Source organism: Megalobrama amblycephala, linkage group LG6 (assembly GCF_018812025.1).
Source record: "Megalobrama amblycephala isolate DHTTF-2021 linkage group LG6, ASM1881202v1, whole genome shotgun sequence".
In the NCBI taxonomy this organism is placed as follows: domain Eukaryota; kingdom Metazoa; phylum Chordata; class Actinopteri; order Cypriniformes; family Xenocyprididae; genus Megalobrama; species Megalobrama amblycephala.
The window spans coordinates 4,471,925-4,491,863 of record NC_063049.1 but is presented as its reverse complement, the minus strand read 5'-3'; the positions used below and the strand labels follow the sequence as shown (position 1 = coordinate 4,491,863).

Sequence of the window (19,939 nt, the reverse complement as noted above, 5' to 3'; positions counted from 1 at the left end):
AGAAAAAGTCAGAATTGCGAGAAAAAGTCAGAATTGTGAGAAAAAAGTCAGAATTGCGAGAAAAAGTCAGAATTGTGAGAAAAAAAGTCAGAATTGTGAGAAAAAAGTCAGAATTGCGAGAAAAAAGTCAGAATTGTGAGAAAAAAGTCAGAATTGTGAGAAAAAAGTCAGAATTGTGACTTTATATCACGCAATTGTGAGTTTATTTATCAGAATTCAGCCAGAATTCTGAGATAAAGTCGCAATTACTGATTTCATCAAATGTTCATCAAATGTCGAAGGCTTGGCTTCAGCAGCATGACCACGAGTCATTGCCATGTGACTGCCTTCCTCCAACAGCAACAGCAGATGTGCAGCTAACAATGCAAAGCTGCATGACCCAAGTTTAACGTCTAGTGTTGCAAGTCAAAATGTATCATTCTTGTTGGTCTTTATTTTGCAGACTGATGTACGCATGTCATCTACAAATCATTCGTCTGTATTTGCTCTTGGGTTGTCATGGCTGCAGATGTTGGTGGCGATGAGATTCCTGATCTCCAGTTTGGCCATCATGATGAGATGTAGAGATTTGCACCTTTCTGAAGTCATATGGTAATGTGTTTTATTTCTGCAGTACTGTTCACAAGTCAAGTACATTTTATTTGTTTAGTGCCTTTCACAATACACATTGTTTCAAAGCAGCCGTACAGAAATGTGGGATGTAATGAAGTTCACAGCGCTGGGAAATAAACTTCTTTTGGCAATGATGTAAACAACCAGTTCAGCTTTGTTCTATAGTATATATGGCTTTATGTGAATGAACCGCGGGGAATCACTGGTTGTAAAAAAAAAAAAAAAAAGTAAATTCTTTATAAACACTGTAAATATTTAATAAAAAAATAAGAACTGTCCATTTTGAGTTCATGGAGCCTTTAACTAATATTATTAATATCGTCAGTAACAGACAGATGTTTTCTTTGTTCGTAGCAAACAGCAGCACAAGATTTAAGGCCCGTACACCATAGCTATAAAATATGTTTTGTAATCTGCCGTTTTAAACTTGTGCACTTTTCTGATTGGCTGTTGATGTTTTTAACATTCATCGGCTGGAAAAGAAATTGTGATTCATTATCAGTATAGTTATACTTATGATGTGAATTCTGCAAATTCTCATCGAATTATAACAAGTATTTTAACTTTATAGTTATTATCATTGGTGCAAACGGGACTCGAGATCGAAACATATCCAGAAAGTGATGGGAACATGACTAAATAAATGAAATGGTAATGGTGATGATACAACGAATTCAGACTCTGGGCTAAAGTTGACCCTGACATAAACACTGTTCTGTTCCTCATCCAGAAATAACGTCAGTATATCTTCATCTCCATCAGACTGATATACAAAAAATAAAAACACTTTAACAAATAATAAAAAAATCAATTCAGTATAAAAATACATCTTTATATGCTTGCGTGTACGTTAATATTCTCACATCTACTCTGAAATAATGCCAAGGATTTAGTAAATTTCTCCAGGAATCTAATTTCGACTCAAGTAGTCTGAACACTCCTCATCTTCCTCGTCTCCCTCTGGGATGTACTTCCCAATGGAGGTTTGGGACTGTGAGTCCGTCTGTAACAGGCTCTGAGGATATGATCCCGGCTCATCTTTAATACTGAGGATTTGATCAGGTTCAGCTTTGTGCGGTTCTGCCGAAACTCCTCCTAACTTCACTGAGAACAGGTTCACATCCGTCCCGCTCTCCTCCTCATCCTCCACATGTGTGGGCGAAACCAGGCTTATGCTGAGAAGTGGACATGTTTCCTGAGGAGAGGCTGTTGGCTCAGTGGTTTCCTCAAACACATTCAGACTCTGAGCGTCTGTGGAAGAGGTGAGGCTCGGGTCGGCATCGGGACTCTGAATCATAAGCAGATCCGAGCTGGATGATGCTGGACAAATGATCGGCGAGGAATCTTGAGCGTCCAGATATTGTGCCACTATTCTCTCATATTTCACAGTCTCCTCTGTCTCTTCTTCCGTGTCTGTTTCCTCGCCGTTTCTCTTGATCTTCTGGACGAAGTCTCGGTCCTCATAGATAGTGTTAACGGGCTCGGCAGCAGTGATGAGAAGAACTTCCTTCACACTCACAACCGAACGCTGGAAAACAACAGGCATTAGTTACACAGAGCCAAAATGACAGAAACTGAGTTGATGAGACAGAGCTGGAGATGATGAGAGAGGTTTTGTGCACTGTAAAAAATCCCAAAAAATGATTGAGGATTGACAGAAGTTTTATGCAGTATCATGCAATAAAGAACTTTGACTTAGAGTCTTACCATTTATTTAAAGTGTTACACTTTATTAGAGCATTAGGAGACTCTCCACCTGATATCTGCCTACACTTTATAGTGATGCTCCTCAACAGACATTGTACTGACCAGAGCTTAAGTTAAAACTTGCTGAGCGCCTAATGAGAGTAAATCATTGTTGGCGAGTATATGAAACAGTGTCAATCGCCAGTATACAGTACATGCACTCCCATAATGCGATTATAATGGGATTTTGGCAATTAAACTTTACCTCATGTAAACGCAATATTTCAATCAAACGAATATGATTATTGTAGTAACCATAATTGCATTAAACTAGATGGTGTACGCCAATTTTAATCACAATATACAGGCATGTAAACACCTTAATCGCATTATTCCTGCTTTGACCAAAGTGTGCGTGTGCTCGGACGTACACGGATGCCGTGTTGTTCACACAACTTCATGAATGAACTCCATGACATTAATCTGAAGTTTTCTCTCCAACAAATCGCTAAACCCTGTCAACACGACTCGCTGCGCAATCTCCGCTCCGTAAGTAGATTGAAACAATGGCCGGTAACATGCGTACTGTATGCCTGTCTGTGTGTGGTATAACCATACGTATTAGCGAATAATTGGAGGAATGAAAACTGCATGTGAATGTATTCTGCTCGTGTCATGAAAACATCTTTTTGTGATTAAGACCTTACTCTGATTATGAGATGAAACCGCATGAAAATTTCTTATCACGATTATAGTGACTAAAATTATATCGGTTATCAATATTATCACGGTTTTGTTAAAATGTGCTGGAAATGTTCAAAAAGTACTGACACGTAAATCATTTCACTAAGTTTTACATTTAAAATCAACAAAAAACAAATAAAATTGTCTTATTTGTTTAAAACACTAAAAACATTATCAATGTCCTGATTTCAAATGACAATCTAATAACATGTATGAAATGATCAAATAAAGCTTTGAAAAACATTTCAGCCTTTAAATAAAGAAAAGGGTCACGTCGAAATGATAATAAATGATTATAGGTATTTTATCTGCTCCATAAATAATTCTGATGCCTTATCCAAAGTGTTTAAAATTGTAGAATCCACATAAGCTTGTTTTTCATCAACCGGTTAAAGTTTATAGTGGTTCATGTGAATTCTGTTTTTTTTTGGCCAGACAAAACACACAGGCTGAATGTGAATGTAACCCTGTAAATCCACTCTCTGACACTAGGTGGCGCTCATGGAGCTGCAGAAATAGGGTTAGAGCATGAAGGGATACAGCTACGGCCAGACTGTCCTACTGGGCACGCGCACATCAATATTTCGTCATTTTTGTTACACTGAACAACAGTTAATTACTGTATTTGCATTATTGTAAGGGTGGGTTTAGGATTGGGGTAGGTGCAGACTTTAATAGAACAAAATCTGATAAGTAGCAAATTTAATCTATTGTTACTTTAAGGCGAGATTTTGCGTCACTTCTGGATTTAGCTGTATCCCTTCTAGCCACAACTCAGAAATAGAGACGATTCCCGGTAACCTCCGTAAACAAAGAAGCATTGAGATTATAAACACTACTTTATAGGCTTTACATGAGCGAAGATGAAAACAAAATGCCATCGAAACTTTTCTGAAGACAGTCAGAACCTTTAGAGGTATATTCATAAAATTATTTCATTCTGTTGCTTAAAACTTCGCTTAATGCTGGACAGTGTTTATTTATCATGAGTTGTTCAAATCGTGGTAACTGAATATGGTTTTAATGATAATTTAAACATGAAACAGTAATACTAACCGTGGGGAATTTCATCATGATTTATCGTAAAATCTGTACTCGTTACATCCCTAACTCTGATTATGAGAAATAATAGCATATTGGTGCACAAGTAAATATAGTCAGTGAAAAGTTGTGAGAATGTGAACAAATGTGAACGACGCTCTGGACAGTCAACAGGCCAGTGCTGCAATGTCACGAAGTGTGTTTCAAGTTGTGTGTGTGCAAACATCCGAAGCGCACCCAGAAAGCCACGTCAGACAGCGCACGAATACTACACTGAGGTCTCTTTCACATCTTGTGCTTGAACAGAGTGACAGCATCCTAAAACTACTAGTCAGACCTACCTGAAAAACACTGTTTATTTCATTTGTATCGTAGTTTTATTGTGTTTATTTGTACTTTTGCTTGTAATTTGATTATTTGTTATTTTATTACTGACCGTTTTCCTCGTCTTTAATAATGTTTTAAACTTACATTAGTTAGGCTAGTAGTTTCAGCTGTGTTTATAGCAGTTTCTACCTGCCTGTTTTTGCACAAACAGTTTAATAGCTGGTAAACTTTCTTAAGTCACAGGCCATTGGCAGGTGTGGCTAAAAGTTAGTTTTAGGCCCTGCTACTAACTATAAGTAACTTTGCAACTCCATGTCAGCTTGTTCCACTAACTCGAACTCTAACCTAACAGTCTACAGATACTCTAATTCACAGTTAGTACAATGTCTAAAGTGGACTACTAAAATAAAGTGCAACCAATTTAAGAGTTCATATGATGCTTTTTAATGTTTTCCTTACAACTTCATAACATTTATGATTAATTCATAGTATTTGAAAACAATACTTTTTCCTTGACAAAATCTATTTAAATGTTATTAAACTAATGATGAAGATGGTTGTTTTTCAGATTTTTTTTCTGTACTATTTCTTTCTTTCTTTTTCAGTGCAAAGCTGAAGTGTATTTTACTGCACAGTATATTTCTGCACTTTAGACAGACTCAGAAGTCGAGTCTCTCGTATCACTTCATCAAATCAAAACCCTCTTGCATCATTTGCATGATATTTTGAGTTTGCACATCCTGTTAAAGTGTGTTTCTCTTACCAGGACTGCAGGAAGGGGTTTTGAGCAGAAGTAACGAATAACCAGTCTGGGGGTGAAAATCAGTAACAGCAGCATCAGCAGAAGAAACAGGACGACAGAGAGCACTGCATCTGAAACACACACACAACACTGGACTCAAGTCTTCAGTATTTCAGCATGTAATCTCTTACTTTCAGTGTGTTCACACTTGATTCCATTGCTGGGTCCAAACCAGATCTTAATTACTCCCCACTTCCCCCTGCTTTAGTTTACACTGTATTTTTGGGCAAACATTTTCACAGTATGTTTGCATCAATGTGAGAATTAGCAGCAGCTCTTTACCATTGTAAACAGATATTTCTGAAATCAAATTAGATTCAAGTCTGATTAAAATCTTGGGTCTGATCTGGATCAAACCTCCAGTATGTGTTGTTCAAAATGTTTTAGTGGGATACTTCTGAGGCAAAAAAATAAAATAAAATAAAAATAAAAAAAATCAGGATTATCCTGATCCAAGAATAAGGGTGGATTCAGAATGTATACAATGTTTGCGTTGTGTTGCATTGAGTATGTCAGGGTCTGTTTACACGACACCGTTTTCAGCTAAAACACAAAACGTTCAGTGTGTTTTGGCCGTTCATTTACACAACAATGGTGTTTTGGAGGCCTAAAAACACAATACAGTTCTCACCTCACTGCTAATTTTGTGAAAACGGTGACATCACGCACATGCGTGTTACGTGTTTCTTTACAAAGTTACATCGCCAACTACTGGTCTGGCAGCAGAATTCAGCATTTTAGACATTTTTCAAATCAGTGTGAACAGGAATCATTCTATACGAAAAACACAAAGGAAAAACTGTTCGTTTTTAGTCCATTGTTGTTGTGTAAACGTTCCCTGAGTTTCTTTGTGTTTTAGCTGGGTTTTCCTTGTTCCTGTTTTCCTTAGTTCTCATTCATTCTTGCCATGTTTCCAACTGAGCTACACACCTGTTCCCTGTTCTGATGTTTATTATCATTCACTGTGTGTCTGTGTGTTTTTAGCCCTCGGTGTATTCAGTTCTTTGTCTTGTGTTGTTTGCACAGCCACTCGTTTGCTCCTGTTTGGGTTATCTTTGTTTTTTGTTATTAAGAAATAATATTGCTGCATTTAGATCCTTCTTTCTTCCTTTACTGTCACACATGTAATATATATACACACATTTATATTTTGCACTTGATTTGTTTGGCCATAACAGTGATAAAGTAGATAAAGTAGATGAGTATCTTTTAAGCCTAGTATAAAAAAGCTTTATTTTTCCCTACACAAAATTATCCCCAAACAGCTGTCAAAAATAATGGTTTATTTATCTGTCATTTATCACAGTATATTAATTATGAGATGAACCAGTCAAAAGTGGTTTCTAACAACTGCACTCCTCATTGAATGCATATTTGTCAGATGAGGGCATGGGATTTCAAAAAACATGGGATTTACAAATCCACTCTGATCCAGATTAAACTTTTTGAACAACTGGGCCTTTATGATCGCAGTTACACAAATCACATGAGCACTTCTTTAGTGTCAATCTAATACAGTTGGAGTCTGTTGTAACAGTTTTCCTGTTACTAATATATACCAGCAGTTTTCTCCAGTGGATTTACTGTTATTACTCACCTGAGCTATTTGAGGTGTATGAGTTGCCCTATTTAAGGGAACAAAGAAGGAGAAATGGCAGGAAGTTGATCCTCTACCTGCAGAGACAGGCTTACCTCATGGTGGTTGTGGGCTTTTTACCCAGGTTGAGGAACTTTAGAGCTATAAGCTCATCTGTAAGTAATTGTCATTGTTTCTATTTTGGTTTGTTAACATTCATGTTCATAGCACATGGTTATGGTTTGTTTGAATTTTGTTTGCAGAGGGTTTGTGTTTGAGCCTATATGGATTACTTGGGGGCTTAAACAACTGAGAAGATTGGGACTAAGAGTTGATTTCTATTTACTACTTGACTGTTATCGGTTGCTAAATAACGTCTTACTTCAAACATGGACAAAGCTCTCTGAGGATTGAACTCTGCTGTGGATCATCTTGCCATTTAAGTACGGTTTTCTCTATTCATATTCAACAAAGACTGAGCAAAGCTTATGGTCCTAACTGATGAGAAACTAAAGACTATGCTTTATGTGATGGACTAAGTTTTTTATCCTTTCGTTCCAACTGTTTGACCGTCAGCTATTGGTGTCATGTTGAATTATGAATGTTTTGTGTAACTATGTTTAATACACTTGACTCATGAGTAAGATTGGTCTGGTTGGTCCCTTATTTTACGTAGCACTTCAATAAAAGTTAACAGGATAGGTGTTACACTGTTACATATTGAAGAAAACTGGATACCTGAGTGATTTGAAGTTTGTGGGGATGGAGGGATGGAGGCACACACGGGCGGTCTCTGGGATGTGCCGTGGGGTGCGTGGTAATCATCGATAGAGACATTCACGCAGTACGTTCGGCCAGGGGCCAGGTCGGGAATGGTCTTGTTCCCTAAACCTTCAGTGTACTGAGTAACCTAGAAGTCAACACAAAGAGCAGCAAATACAACATTTGACATCGTAAATAAAGTATTAAATTAATGCACACATTTAACTGATTTATAATGAGGTTATACTAGAGCAGAGGGTTCTCTTTCAAACATTCGCTCAGTATCCTACAAAGGGAACGCCTCTGGGAGTGACAGATCCTGGAAGCACCAATTACACCACGTCTGTCAGGGAGTCCCGCCTCCCTAATATATACCACTGCCAGTGGTCCCTACTTCATTCTCGATCTCTTCCCCGTGAAGATCAAACTGGAAGCTATCCTTTCTTTCAAATAGTTGTTTAACTGTTCTGAGACAAGCCGTCAAGGTACGTCACCGAACGCAGCTGTTTTGCTAGCGGGTCTGTTTCACTGTAGCGGTAATTTATTTGCTTCGTGTATATTAAGAAAATTAACGCGGTACGGCGAATTATCTTAGATATTCGTTGTGGTGAGCTTATTATTAATTTAGTTATGGCAACTGCTAGTTCTGTAAGCAGCGGACCGAAATCGGAGACCTTACGCCTGTGCGGGTCAATGATCTCAGGCAAGGATCCTCATCCTTTATGCATCGTATGCCTGGGGGTGAGACGCTCATGCAGCCCTCACGAACCCTGAATGCTGTCCTCACTGTTCTCTCTTCCCGTCAAGGGTGCTAGAGAGAAGAGTGCGGGTCGCGGCCGCCAACAAAGGAGACCCCTGCCTTTCTCCACTGCCCGTGGAGGAAACTAAACAGCCCCCTGCGTCGTGCAGCTGGGGCGAATTTATGGATGAAGACTCCCCCGACCTACCTCCCAATTTGGATCCTTTACGGATGTAAGGGAGAAAGACGATGATGATGACGAAGCTATCACTTGTCTGTTGGAGGAGGACAGAGAGGAGGATGATGACAACGACACGATCCTCCCGCCAAATCCCTCCCGGCTGGGCAGTGCGTTAAGCGAAGGGTCTCCCTCCCCAGCTCAGGCGGAGCTCACCCTTCTCGAAATGAGCCGGAGGGCAGAACTCTCCAGACATGCCAGGGGACGGAGAGAGATCTCTATGACGGCAAGAGACTACCGTCACGTGCCCAACCTGTTAAACGGCTCATTCCAGTGGTCCCAGCGTGTGTTTCTGGGATGAACCCTTTTCACACAGGGTTCCTGTAAAAGGATTTTCTAGGCTGGATGTTAATAACATGGAGGAGTTAGGGATGTCAAATCCCCCTCATGTTGAGCTGTCAGTGGCACATCATCTCAACCCTAACCGCAGAGCAGCCTTTTCGTCGCCGCAGCAGGCAGAGAGAGAGACAAAAATTGTCGTATCTCATTTGGAGAGCCTAGGCTTCAGGATAAACGAGACAAAAAGCTGCTTGGTGCCCACACAAGAGATCATTTACCTGGGTCTCAGACCGAACTCAGACCTGTATCAAACGTTTCTGTCGCATCAGGTCAATTCGGGGCTGTTTGTCCCCTTTCCAGAAAGGAAACAGAGTTCAATTCAGACTGTGTTTACGTCTTCTGGGTCTGATGGCCTCGACAGTTTCAGTCATTCCACTGGACTGTTGCGAATGAGGGATTTCCAGCACTGGACAGCGATGCAGCGTTTGTGTCCAAAACGCCACCTAAACCGCAAAGTGATAGTAACATCACTTAGCATGCGCGCTCTCCATCATTGCAGAGATCGTGTTTTTCTCGAGTCAGGCACTCCGCTGGGAGCAGTTTCTCTGAGAAAGGTGGTCCCAACGGAGGTGTCGCTCACAGGTTGGGGTGCAGGACATTTTCAATGGAGGGACAGAAAGCTCTCGGACTAAATCTGAGAAAGGTGGTCGCAACGGATGTGTCGCTCACAGGTTGGGGTGCAGGACATTTTCAATGGAGGGACAGAAAGCTCTCGGACTAAATCTGAGAAAGGTGGTCGCAACGGAGGTGTCGCTCACAGGTTGGGGTGCAGGACATTTTCAATGGAGGGACAGAAAGCTCTCGGACTAAATCTGAGAAAGGTGGTCGCAACGGAGGTGTCGCTCACAGGTTGGGGTGCAGGACATTTTCAATGGAGGGACAGAAAGCTCTCGGACTAAATCTGAGAAAGGTGGTCGCAACGGATGTGTCGCTCACAGGTTGGGGTGCAGTGTGCGAGGGCAGGATAGCGAAAGGGAAATGGCCCGTCTCGCTACAGAACGCACACATAAACTTCCTGGAACTGTTAACGGTGTTTCTAAAGAACCACCACGTTTTGATCAGATCAGACAACACATAAATAGTCCTAAATAGTATTCGAAATAAGAATTAGTGTGTCCCAAATCGTAGTATGTTGAAATGAGTATTCCAAAGATACCCGGATGGTCTACTTTTTCCAGTTAGAATTCGAAGTGCAGATCCGTGCACACTTCTAACGGCTAATATTGCCCATAACGCATTGCGCTGTGGACGAGAATTCGATTAGAACTACAAATACGAATAAAAAGTGTTAAAAAACTACAAACATGACGGATGTGCGAGACCGACGGTTAAGAAGAGCGGTTAAGATAAAGGGGCTTGAGTGATTAATAATCAGTATCTAACCTGATGAAAATATATTAAATGTTATCCACATTATATTTCATCTGCAAAGGCATTGTGAACTTTTATAACGATGCGTTTGGTCATTAACTTTTAAATGCATCATTATGCAAAGACGAGGAGAGACCCGACTGGCAGATAAACGTGTGACTACATTTCTCTCCGAAATGCTAGGAAATTTAATTTAATTGAATGTGGAGGATTTTAACTGTGACAAGATGATTGACAGGACAGTTTAAACAGTTACAGGTTGCGTAACTAAGCGACAGAACGTCCGTTAAAGACACAAAAGCTTGCATACTCTTCTGCTACACACTCAAAAGTATGTACTTTTTCTTTACAAAAACAGTACATACTTTTAGGGTGTAGTATAAGTAGGCGAATTGGGATGCAGCAACTGTCTTGTTGGCAGAGGTGTTTTACACTAACTCCACAATTACCATTAATCTGACAGAAAAAATGACAAGAAACCTGTCTTCACCCTTTTCCCATCAGATGAGAAAGGTGTTTATTTTATTATAAAAATGAAAAAAATATTTAAAAGTGGAAAAAAAGTGCCTTGCAGGTCTTTAATGGATTAGTTCACTTCAGAATTAAACTTTTCCTGATAATTTACTCACCTCCATGTCATCCAAGATGTTCATGTCTTTCTTCTTCAGTGGAAATGAAATGAAGGTTTTTGAGGAAAACATTCCAGGATTTTTCTCCATATAGTGGACTTCACTGGGGTTCAACGGGTTGAAGGTCAAAATGTCAGTTTCAGTGCAGCTTCAAAGAGCTCTACATGATCCCAGATGAGGAATAAGAGTCTCATCTAGAGAAACATTTTCTAATATAATTTTTAACTACAAATGAGCATTTGTGGTTAAAAAGTATATAATTTTTTTTTAGAAAATGACAGAGAAAAATCCTGGAATGTTTTCCTCAAAAAAGTTTTCCTTCATTTCTTTTTCTTTCTTCAGTCGAAAACATGAACATCTTGGATGACATGGGGGTGAGTAAATTAACAGGAAAATTTCATCCTTCAAAAAAATTTCAATCCTTTAATAGTTAAAATAAAGTGTTCATGAGGTAAGTTAGGAGTAGTGTAGGGGAAGGCTTTATTGTCCCAATAACGCAGCATCCATTTATAAATATAATCATTACTTTCAATATGTTATCATTGCATTCTCTTTAGTAATATAAACAGTGTGCAATAACAGTAACTGCCACAATTTACACTAAGTACAAATAGCATCTAACAACTATTTACACATAGTGCAAAGAAAATACTGCTATTTTCCCTTTTACTGATATTTAATAGGCCTGGAAACAATTATACTTAATACACCTCCTCTGATGCAACTGCTCAGCTGACCCAAATTCACCCTAAATGAGTGTCATGTCAGTTCTCTCACCTCTGTCCCATCTTCACTGTTGGCCGACAGTTTATAGCGAAACCTGTGTGAATTGTAAACTTCGTGGAGTCTCTCAGCTGGAGCGCTGAGAACCACACAGAGCGAACGATTACATGCTGTGACTGTCAGCAGCGGCGCCTCAAACGTAGCTTCAGGAGAAAAACAGAAAGAAGACATGTTGTACGAGGCATTCTACACAGGTACCACATTATACAGTAGTGTACCCTTACAAAACACAAGTATCTTCAGATTAAGTATACTTAAGTAACGTTCAAGTATATTTTATGTGGTAGATATACTAAAATCAATGCACTAGTAGTAAACTTTTAAGTGTGCTATTTCAATACTATTTGGGACTAAATTGGCCCACTTTTTAGTGTATAGAAATATATTTTTAAGTATACTTTAAGTGTAAACTTGAGTACACAACTAGTTTACTACACAACTACATTTTTCATTTGTACTGCAGCATTTACTAGTCACTTGTAGCACATTTTGTAGTTTATGAAAGTATGCTTTGAAGTGTATTTTAAGTAAACTACTGCAAGGTTACTTCTGTGTGAACGTAACATCACACTTATAGTTTACTATTTCTATATTATTTTTGCAATTTAAGTATATGACTATGTTCCTGTTTAGGTATTAATTTGATACTTGAAATATGCATTTAACTGTACTTTAAGTCGATTTTAAGTAAATTCCCACAGTATGTACACTACCAGTGGACTGACTACACAAATATTCAGAATAAGGAACATGTCTGTTTTCTTTATAAATCAATATTTTCAAACAATGTAAGTTCATAAGACAGTGTGTAAAACTATGTGAAAAAAGTATATAACAGTCTACTCAATCAGAAGAGTAAACAACTAAGACTGAGAATAAGTATAGGCCAAAAATAAATTTTTGCTAGTTTCAGCCTGGCGCAGTTATCATTTTCACGTCCTGCGCCACATTGTTTAAATAGCAAATTATTTGCACCTATTTGTGCGCCTATGTCTAAAGACGAAGTGTGTTCAGGTGCGCTGTTGGCGTGTGGCTATTTTGAGGAAACCTGGTCTAAAGTCAATGCTGCAGTATTTTTTTGATGTTTAAAGAGCACGTCAGTAATATACACCTATTTTGAGAACATGCACGCTTTAGACCATGTGCTCAGATCGTTAAAATAGGGCCCTTAGAATCTTCTGTCAGTATAAGTCAAGTATGCTTGAGTTTAATTTGAAGTATTTCTCTGAAGTAAAAGTAGAATGAAAGTATACTTGCTTATGTTTTAGTTTAAAAGAAGAATACTAATAACACACTTGAATGAACTTTTTTGTAAGAGTAAGAAAATTGACATCTTCACCCCTTATTCAAATATTCCAAAAAATGTGTTAGAGATTTTGTAAGCATATTGTGTGGTTGTACTTGGAGTCAATTATTTTATTTATGATCAAGCAATGAAACATGCCAAAACAGTAAATTTGAAAGTAATGTAATTAGTTACTTTTTAGGGAGAAACACAAAATTGTAATGCACTACTTTTAAAAGTAACTTTCCCCAACACTGAACATAGGATTGTCCACACAATAGCTGCTATATGCATTATCCATGGAGCATGTTTTGTAGTTCATGTAGGTCTATAAATAAAGATGTCTCTCTCTCTTACTGCCACGAATGGGTTTGAATTCTTTGCAGTGTGATTCTAGTGACTTCTGGCTGCCCAGAGCAGCAAACACACTGATGAAATAGGTTTCCTCCACATCAGATAAGGCTTCTGTGAGGTCACATCGCAGAGGAGACGTCACGTTCACGCACTCATTCACCACCACCTCTCCCCTTCTGCAACACAGAGCAGAATTACACTTAGAATAAGCATCCATCCTAAAATAAATGGACACTCTATCCAAAGAGACAGAAACATGTTGTTTTGTTGTAGGGTGAATGTTCGCACCTCATGTGAATAGCTGTTCAAATACTATACTATATAATACTAATATCCTAAACAGGCTGTCACCATGTCATCTTTATTGGATTTATTGTTATGCATTAATAATACTGTTGTAGAGTCACTTAGTTATTCAATTTCTAACAGTATGTTATTAAACAATTGTTTTAAGGAATGGCTGAGTCTATATGTTTGCTTTTGCTGTGTGACAGAGGCAGTACATACTTGAGTGTCTGTATTCGGACTGTGTAGACGACACCATCAGGAGAGCCGGGCCCCATTTCCCAGGACAATGTGTGGACGAAATACTGAGAGGATAGGTTCAGATTTACCGGGGCAGGTATGTCCATGCATAATGCTTCAGAAGGGAAAAAAAAATTAGATAAAGTTATGATTTAGTCAAGTTTTCAATTCTACACTCTTACATAAAAAGGTTCAATGACTCAAAGTTAGATCCGGACTCAATTTTTAAGGGGTGGTTGATTATGATTTGACCTTTTTAACTTTAGTTAGTGTGTAATGTTGCTGTTTGATCATAAACAACATCTGAAAAGTTACAACGCTCAAAGTTCAATGCAAAGGGAGATATTTTCATTTACAGAAATCGCTGTTTAAGGACTACAACAAACGGCTGGTAGGGACTACAACGAGCTTCTTCCCGGGTTAGTGATATCACAAACCCTAAAATTTACATAAACCCCACCCCCGAGAACACACAACAAAGGGGGCGGGGCCATGTTGGGCTGTTTAGAGAAGAGGAAGAGTTGTTGTAGTGGAGTGTTGTTGACATGCCGTCATTTTACACCGGACTGCTTCACAAACGAGGTCAATTCAACACAAAAGATGAACATGACGACACATGCTAGTGGATGAGTTGAATCAACTCCACAGCAACTACATAAATTTATCCACTAACCATTCAGAAACGACTAAAAGTTGTAACTTCTTCCTGAGTCTCTCCATCAGTGTCGACTCCGGTTTGAACAATGTAAGGCTGAACACTTTCGTCATTTTTGGCTGCGCGAGATTCTCCAGCTTTGTTGTTGTTGAGCTGTTAAAGCTCCGCCCTCTTCTGGAAAGGGGGCGGGAGCAGCAGCTCATTTGCATTTAAAGGGACACACACAAAAACGGCGCTTATACCCAAATAGGGGCAAATTTGACAAGCTCTCATAAATGATCTGTGGGGTATTTTGAGCTGAAACTTCACAGACACATTCTGGGGACACAAGAGACTTAAAAGGGCATTATAGGTCCACTTTAAAGAACCCTTTATGCCAAAAAGGTTCTGCACAAGGAGAAATGTCTTAAATGATTGCATAAATGAATTCATAAAATGTAATTAAAATAAAAATAAAAAAATAAAATAACCATTTTTCCTACCATGAACCTGACCTTATAACATTTCACCCCAAAATCAAAAGAAATGATAAAATAAACACTGTATGAGTGCACACCCTTTTATAAGTATGTGGCTGTGTTCAGAATGATCTAATCATTACGCTCATGTGAAACAGTGCACAACTACAAATAAATCTCCACTTTTCTGACATCTTCATGCTACTGCAAGAGCCATGGGCCACAAAGAGCTTACAAAACATCAGCAAGATCTCAGCGCTGAAAGGCATCGCTCAAATCAGGCAAAATTTTCCCCAAAATTTCCAAGGCATTAGTTATCCCATGGGACACAGTGAAGACAGTCATCAGCAACTGGGGAAAGTATTTCACAACAGTGATGTTATCAAGAACAAGGCGTCCCTCTAAAACTGATGAGAAGACAAAGAGAAGACTGGACAGTAAGGCTGTCAAGAGGCCGACAGCGACATGAAAAGTAGCAGATCTTTCTGGCAAGTACTGTTTGTTCCCTACATGTGACTCCTGTATTTTCCATCTGTTTGTGCTATGAGACTAAAAACATCCAAGCCTGGCTAAACTTTGCAAAAACATATATTCAGTCTTCCAAAACCTTCTGGAAAAATGTGTTATGGTCTGATGAGACCAAGACTGAACTTTTTGGCCGTAGAACCGTAATTGTGACGTTACTTCAGATCTTAACTTACCCCTCTAGTGTATGATATATGAATTATTTTGAGATTAAACCACATGATACTTGTTGCTACCTTAAACTGACTGTTTGTCATAGTTTACAGCATTGATATTTTATTTGTTTGTGCAATTTTATGTTTTCTCCAACAGCCCAAGCTACAGAATGATGCATTAAACAGGAATAAAATGTAATTGGGTCATTGATGAATAAGGTTTTTAAAAGTGTAAAAAAACATAATAGAGATGTAATTAATTGTTAACACTTTATAAAAAACACAATCTCATTTTTAGTTTTATTATCAATTAACACTGCTTTTGTCATTTTTTTTTTTTTACAAGATGGACAAAATTGGTCACCAAAAAAGTCATTCGGTTTAACCAAAATTTTGGTTATACCAAATGACAATATTTTCAAACAATGCTAACTGACTGAAATCTAGCTAGCTAGCAAAAAGACAATCAAACATTTTATATTTAGCACAAGTTTTTAAAATATTAGGTTTTCCATGTTTTATAGCGGTTGCACTGAATGACCTGATGTTTTGGGACATGCGTATGAACAAGTGAAAACATGAATTTATCGAATAGTTAAGAGAGAGTTAGTTATTTTGCTTCACGACCATGTGGTCCTTTGCAGGTGTCTGAATGATGTCACATCCTGTCACATGAAACTGACCGCATGACTTGATCCAAAATGGTCCCTTTATGGTAACCTTTGGTTACTCCGAATTTTATCAATGAAATTAATTTTTCCGGACATTATTTCTCATAACAAAGCAATGACTTCACATAATTGTAATACCATTTTGCACTTTGATGATATATGATGTTATAAAATCATGCTAGAATGAAAAAATATATACATTTATTACATTTTAAATATTTTAATCACAAATTAAATAGCTGTATTGGCCTTTGGACGGTTGAACCGAATGACCTTCTGACACTTCAAAATCTTTAAAATATCTTTATATGTAGCGAAATATAATTAAAACCTTTTGGATTCAATAAAAGAGATCTAGCTGTACTATGTTACATACTTTGAATGTCATATCTTTGTTTTTTATTATTAAGGCCTTTCAACAAAAAAAAAGACCCGTCACGTCACTGACTCAAATAATAAATCAGAAGGTAACTTAGGAAGAGGAACGCGGCCCCGTTCCCTCAGTCTGTCCATTTCCTCATCCGTTTGACGAAGTGGAGCGCATGGGATTCCGTGAGAGGAAGTGCTCAGGGAAGTGTCTAACGAGCTTAGCCATGTCCCACTGAGTGTTCTGAAATATTTGGTGTCGGTTGGACGGGGAGGAGCAAATATTTCCTGTGTCGGTGTTAAAGCAACACTAGAAATTAGTGCACGCTCTCTGGATCACAGAAACTTATCAAACAGGTGACTTCATGTCAAACACACCAAATGAAATTAAGCTTTGATTGATATGCACAACAATTTTTTAATTGAATCTTGTGTATAAACTTGTGATTTTTCTGTGCCATTCCTTGATCACTTGCTCAGTTGGTAAACAATTTAAAACAGGCCTCAGTATTAATTAGGGCTGGGTAAAAAAATATTGATTTCTCGATTTTAATCGATTCTCATTTTTACGAACTGATATCGATTCTTAAATCCCAAGAATCGATTAGTCTAGTGTGTTTTCAGTTGATGAATGAGCAGAATATGTAGCGCCTCCCATCCAATAAATCGCAATAATCTTTGAGCTTTGTTACTTTTGATATGAAGCAAAGTCTCCGATTTCAAATGACGTCCATCTTATTATGAGATTCAGAAAATAAATACCGTTTTGGCGCTGTTTAATGTGGCGTGACAGATCGCTTCAGCGCCTCAGTTAAAGAGAAGCATGTGATCATCCTCTCCTCCGCTTTAATACCAGTTACAGCGAAATAAACATGCATGAACATCTGAAGGTATGTTAAAATATACAGTACAACTTACTGAAATCCGTATCATGTCTCGTGTAATCGCTCAATCAGTGCTTCAACCTCGGAAAGACGTCAATAAAAGCTTGCAAACAATGTCACGTAACGTCACATTTACCTCAGAAAAACACATTCAGTGACCATAAACTCATTAGTCAGCTAGAAAAGTGCTCTAGAAAGATAAATATAGCTATGCACCGTTACATATTCATTATCATTTAATGTTCTTCAATATTTAATGCATGTTTGATTATAAATCAGTTATGACAGCCGCGATTTAAATGTTTATATTTCAAAAAACGAATTGGAGTAGAAATATGATTATGTAATTCTAAACTTTATTTATAATGAAAACATAATTGCGTATAATTTAAGTGTTTGTATGTAAATTTGGTTGTAAAATGGTTAAAAGTTAATTTAACCGTCAATATTAATATAGTAGTACCAACTGACTTTCATGTGTAGTTTACAGCATTAGCCGAGAGATTTTTTTCCTCTAGAAAATTTGCCATGTACTGTAACTGAAATACTACATCCAAAATAATCGAAATCGAATCGAAATCATAATCGAAAGTAAGTGAATAGTAATCGAATCGAATTGTGAAAATTGTGTCAATACCCAGCCCTAGAATTAAATATTCAAGTGATTTCCTTCTCTTTACATCTTCACATTTTCCCCTTTAACAATACATTTAGTGGACACAATGCACCATATATGGTTAAAGACAAAAAAATGTGAGGATGTTAATCTTTTTTTCTTTTCTGCACTGTGAATCAGGATGCAAATAAGTTTGACACGATTGGTATCAAATGTGTGTTGGTCGAGTTGAAATGAAACGAGCATCTCTGCAGTAAAAGATATCGACAAAGGGCCTTGACATCCTGGACAAATGAAAATTGTTTTCAAACTTTAGGCCCCAAAAAGCGAAATCGAAGAACGAACTAGTGTGATGTAATTTTGAATGAGATCAGGCCAAAACGAAGCTCGTTTGGTGCTCATTTCGGGAGTTTAAAACCATTCGCCAAAGTGAACTTTCCGAATGAAAAGGATGTTAACGCATGTTTTCACACGTGTCAATGCTGGACTCGTGAAATTCACGTCTCTCCATTAGAAGTGTATCTAAAACTAGGAAGTTGAGCAGGAATAAAACAATATATTACAAGTAAAATTAAGATTTGCACAAACACCCCAGATGAACTGCTGTTATAAAGTCTACACCTGATAAGGGTCTTTATTTCGCCCTACAGTCTTGATGCAGTGATGCAGGTTTCCTGTCGTCTTCACCACAGGAGCAGCTCACTGTGCCACTGCCACCACAGACTCTTTCACAGAGTTATCAAACGACCGTTTTAAAGCTTTGATGTAAAGCAGAAGCATAAGAACATGGCTGTCGGCTCGTTTGCTTGAAGAGGATCAACGACAGGCCTACCAAACCAAGGGCTGTTAATGAAATCAAACTAAACAAAATCTGATGCACATAGAGTGCAGTTTATATCTCAGCTTTAGAGAAGTCTGTTTCAGTGATCCAGTGCTTTAACGCCAAACTCATCAATATTCACATATGATTGAAAGTGGATGTCTAAAATAAAACTATTAAGTCTAGCTCTTTTACTTGTTTTCTTTATTAAAAAAGTTTTCACAGGATGAATACTGAGAGTTTAAGCTTTCGACTGACACTAATTTACGATGATTACTAATGTGAACGAGGGAAAACACAGACAGTTAACAGCTCAAATCTCATTCAGTTTTAGTTTTTAGTGCAAACACTTAATACTTTAAATAACAAGGTTATAATTTGCATAAACATTGAGTAGAGTGGAAGCAAAATAAAGAAGAATAGCTTAAACTGAGTCATTCAGTTAATATCAACAAAATCATGTTGGTTGTACTAAACATTGTTTATTCTCATAAAACAATTTAAAAATCTTGATTTTCAAGAGTTATCCTAATATTAGCAGGCAAGTATTAGCAGATTAAAATAATCAGCTTGGGAAGTTTTTTATTATAATTTATTTTAATTGGACATGGAAAATCCCTGTCAGATTCACATGTCCATTTACTGTACTTGAGAGAGTTTGTCTATCAGCACAGGTCAGGTCAGGTTTGATCAGCATAAGTCATGCACTCTTACCCAGCTGAAGCAGAGCAAGAGCTGTCAGTGTCCTTGTTATCACAGACATCGCGTGTCTGTCGGCTTCACATCAGTCCAGTCTTTCCTCATGTTCTCCCAGAGACATCCCGTGATTTATCTTCCTCAGGATCTCCTCCACTTTCTCACACTGCTCTGTTTGAATACCGCAGCATTATGTGCTTCTACTGACACTGAAGAAGAGAAATGTTTGACAGTGGATTCCAGATACTTTCATTTTCTTTGTACTATTTCCGGTTTTGAC

At 38.0% G+C, this 19,939-nt stretch overlaps 1 protein-coding gene across 1 annotated transcript; it reads right to left on the bottom strand.

Annotated features, from left to right (window-relative positions):
* Positions 1 to 579: 579 nt before the first annotated feature.
* crfb2 (cytokine receptor family member b2) lies at positions 580 to 19,928 on the bottom strand. Its single transcript, XM_048192664.1, has 7 exons — positions 19,678 to 19,928; positions 13,796 to 13,928; positions 13,292 to 13,464; positions 11,644 to 11,792; positions 7,527 to 7,698; positions 5,174 to 5,283; positions 580 to 2,140 (listed from the first exon to the last, which is right to left on the bottom strand). The coding sequence occupies exons 1-7, from the start codon at positions 19,724 to 19,726 to the stop codon at positions 1,523 to 1,525; spliced, it is 1,404 nt and encodes a 467-aa protein (XP_048048621.1). The 5' UTR covers positions 19,727 to 19,928; the 3' UTR covers positions 580 to 1,522.
* Positions 19,929 to 19,939: the final 11 nt, after the last annotated feature.